The sequence below is a fragment of the Stylophora pistillata genome, chromosome 1 (genome assembly GCF_964205215.1).
Source record: "Stylophora pistillata chromosome 1, jaStyPist1.2, whole genome shotgun sequence".
NCBI lineage: Eukaryota > Metazoa > Cnidaria > Anthozoa > Scleractinia > Pocilloporidae > Stylophora > Stylophora pistillata.
Genome location: NC_142519.1, coordinates 27,582,361 through 27,585,416, shown reverse-complemented (window position 1 = coordinate 27,585,416; position 3,056 = coordinate 27,582,361). Strand labels below are relative to the sequence as shown.

The following is a 3,056-nucleotide window of genomic DNA, read 5'->3' as shown; positions in this document are numbered from 1 at the left end:
GAGTCGTTGGGCATGGAGAAGACTGTAACTAACAAACTCGATCATTTGAGCTACTTTTTTTTGGGGGGGGAGGGGGGTTTAGCGTTTGTATGAATAACATCGACTCGCAAAATCGCGACATAAAATCTCTAAGAAAGATTACGCAAACAGCTTGTTTACCCTGGCAAGTAATATGAGGTATCTTGTTGTCTAGAAGTGTACGAAGAGCTCCCATAAGATCATTAAAAAAGTCGACATTGATGAGATGTGCAAACTTGGCGAGTCCCTCGAGTACTGGGGACAAGAGTGGCGAGTGTCCAACTGTCTTTAATACTCGGAAGTACGTCACAAACACGAACTTCAGGATCTCTGTTTGCTGTTAAAGGAGAAAAGAGGTATCTGATAATCTTGATCAAACTCATATTACCAGGACAATGAAGGGTGTCAAGGATCAAAAGGGTTACCAAATATGGAAAGCTTATCTTTATAAACAACTGAAGTGGCTGGATTTTCCAATAGTACAATCTTACAAGTATCATTATAACGAGACCATGGCGGCAAAAATGATAGAAACTCAAACGCTAAGATTTAATGAGACTAGAGTGTGTTGTCACCAGGAAAGTTTCGATCTCATGGCTTCACCAGATAGAACTTTACAACAACTGCACCAAAGGGCTCATGCTTGAAAATTCCGCTTTTTGAAATTCACAACGACACAACGTCGATGCTTCACGTGGATAACCAACTTCGAGATATATTCACGACGATGCTAGAAAAAACAGTTCTAGGAAGATAAGCAAACTTCACACCTACCAACTTGGCTCGTTTCTGTTGACTTTCAACAGCTTCAGTTTCTTGCATTTCTTTCTCTAACTTTTTCATTTCTCTCTTTCGCTGCACGTAAAGACCGTGATGTAGACGTATTAAGTTATATCACAACAATAAGTATTCTCTTTTTTTAATGTGCAACTTGTTTAATTATCAAACGGCCAATGTGCCATACTCTAATGAAACTAAAACCAGGATCACTACAGTGTTCATGCACAGGAGTATAATCCTGACGCATGCGCGAGATGCAATTTTCCCTTTCGTAAACGGCCGTTGCCATTTGAAACGGTCGTTGCCATTTTGAAACGGTCGTTGCCATTTCCGATAACAGTCGTTGTCATTCATTACAAAATGGCAACTACTGTTTCGACAAATGGCAACGACCGTTTCAAAATGGCAACGACCGTTTTAAATGGCAACGGCCGTTTACGAAAGGGAAAATTGCGTGCGAGATACTGAATGCAAAGAGGACGTCATGAGAAGCCCCCCCTTTTTTTCCTTATCTAAAAAATTGCATTCATTTCCCACTGAGTCATTTCAGATAACCTTCTCACCCCCAAGATTTCATTAGTAGCTCTCCTTACTCTCTGCCTTACAATTCATATAAAGTTAGTTTGGAGAATTTGTTCTTGGATCAACTGCAGGAATATAGGAGTACCCTAAGAGTAATTTTTCACTGGCCGAGTGGAACGAAACAAGTGAAAAATGTTTTTTTCACACGCCGCTGGGGCCTGGGTATAGGTCATGTGACCTATGGGGCGAGCAGTTGTTTTGTTGCGTACGCCATTTTCGACTTTCCCGCCCACTCACCGAAAGATTTTAAGTGTTTATACAATACCAGTATAATGTACTAGCCTGGGACTTTTTTCGTTATTTCCGGTGTTAGTGTATGCTTCTTGTAATAGCTTTGAACTTGCAATAAAGGTCAGGTTGCGGCGGTCAGCTTGACATGGCTACCAGCGGTGTGTTAGAACTCATATTTTCTTTGCTCGCGTTACTTGTCTGCTTGATATTGTATCGATTTTAAGCAGAAATTTTGTCTTGATCCCTCATGGGAGTTAAAGGGTTTAAAAAAAGGGGCACACGGGCTGTAGACACGCGTGTCGCTAATATTTTTACAACTTTGGGCATCTCCTGGGGTATACATCTCAACAAATACAAATAAATTAAAACTCAAAGTGAAGTGATTTTTTCCTCTTAAATTACTCCAACGAACACATCGTTCGGAAAAAGAAAACTGAATTGAACGCACCTTTTTCTCTTTCTTTGAAATCTTTCCTTTCAACTTCTTCTCCATTGGATTCTTGTTTTTCTCAATCTTCAGTTCCACAGCAGATTTCTTCTCATAATAATAATAATAATAATAATAATAATTTATTTCTTAAATAGCGCTATTTACAATAACAGATCAATAGCGCTTTACAATTGATATCTCTAAAGATTAAAATCTCATCTAATTTAAAAAAAAAAAAATTACATATTACAGTTAAATTGGCTATATAGGATTCATAATTTAACTACTATTAAAAGGTTTGCCTAAAAAAGAAAAGTCTTAATTGAATTCTTAAAAATTTCTACAGATCGAATATTGCGTAATTGCAATGGTATCTCATTCCATAGATGCAGTGCAGCTGCCTGAAATGCACATTTACCCAGGGTTACCAGCATTTTGCCTCTAGGTGGCTCTAATAAAATACCTGAGTTAGATCTAAGATTGTGCAAGGACTTGCGTTTGATAACTAAAAGATTGCTAGTATATGCGGGTGCGAGGCCTTGGATGGCTTTAAAAGTTAATAATAGGATCTTAAAGTGTATACGCGCTAGTACTGGTAACCAGTGTAACTCATAGAGTGCTGGAACAATGTGAGAATACTTCCCGATATCCATAATTAGTATATACTAAAACAGTGGATAGCGTTGAAGGCGCGCTCTGATTGGCTAGTCAAACTCCGAATATCCTTTGCTATTTACCTCCGAGCAATTTGGGAAAAAATGGCGTGCCGGTTTGCATCTGTGACAAGCGAAGAAATCACTCAAATAACGACGAAGCAGTCCCTGAAAACACAGAAAGCGACTAAATTTGGTTTGGCCGTGTTTAAAGGTAATGATATCCAGCAGTTTATCGATAAAAACCAAGGAAAAAGGTTTTGTTTACAAATGCAAATTAATCTTGCGTAACCTCACTTGTTCACTTGAAAATCAAAGTTAAATGGTATTTTTTACAGAATGGTTTCAAATACAGAAAGAGT

The 3,056-nt window shown here is 38.4% G+C and overlaps 1 protein-coding gene across 1 annotated transcript; it reads right to left on the bottom strand.

Annotated features, from left to right (window-relative positions):
• Positions 1 to 2,276, bottom strand: LOC148741938 (nucleolar complex protein 3-like). The gene is made up of 3 exons (XM_088751555.1): positions 2,060 to 2,276; positions 793 to 873; positions 1 to 355 (listed from the first exon to the last, which is right to left on the bottom strand). Exons 1-3 carry the CDS (start codon positions 2,102 to 2,104, stop codon positions 29 to 31), a joined length of 453 nt encoding a protein of 150 aa, XP_088607681.1. The 5' UTR covers positions 2,105 to 2,276; the 3' UTR covers positions 1 to 28.
• Between the last annotated feature and the right edge of the window lie 780 nt (positions 2,277 to 3,056).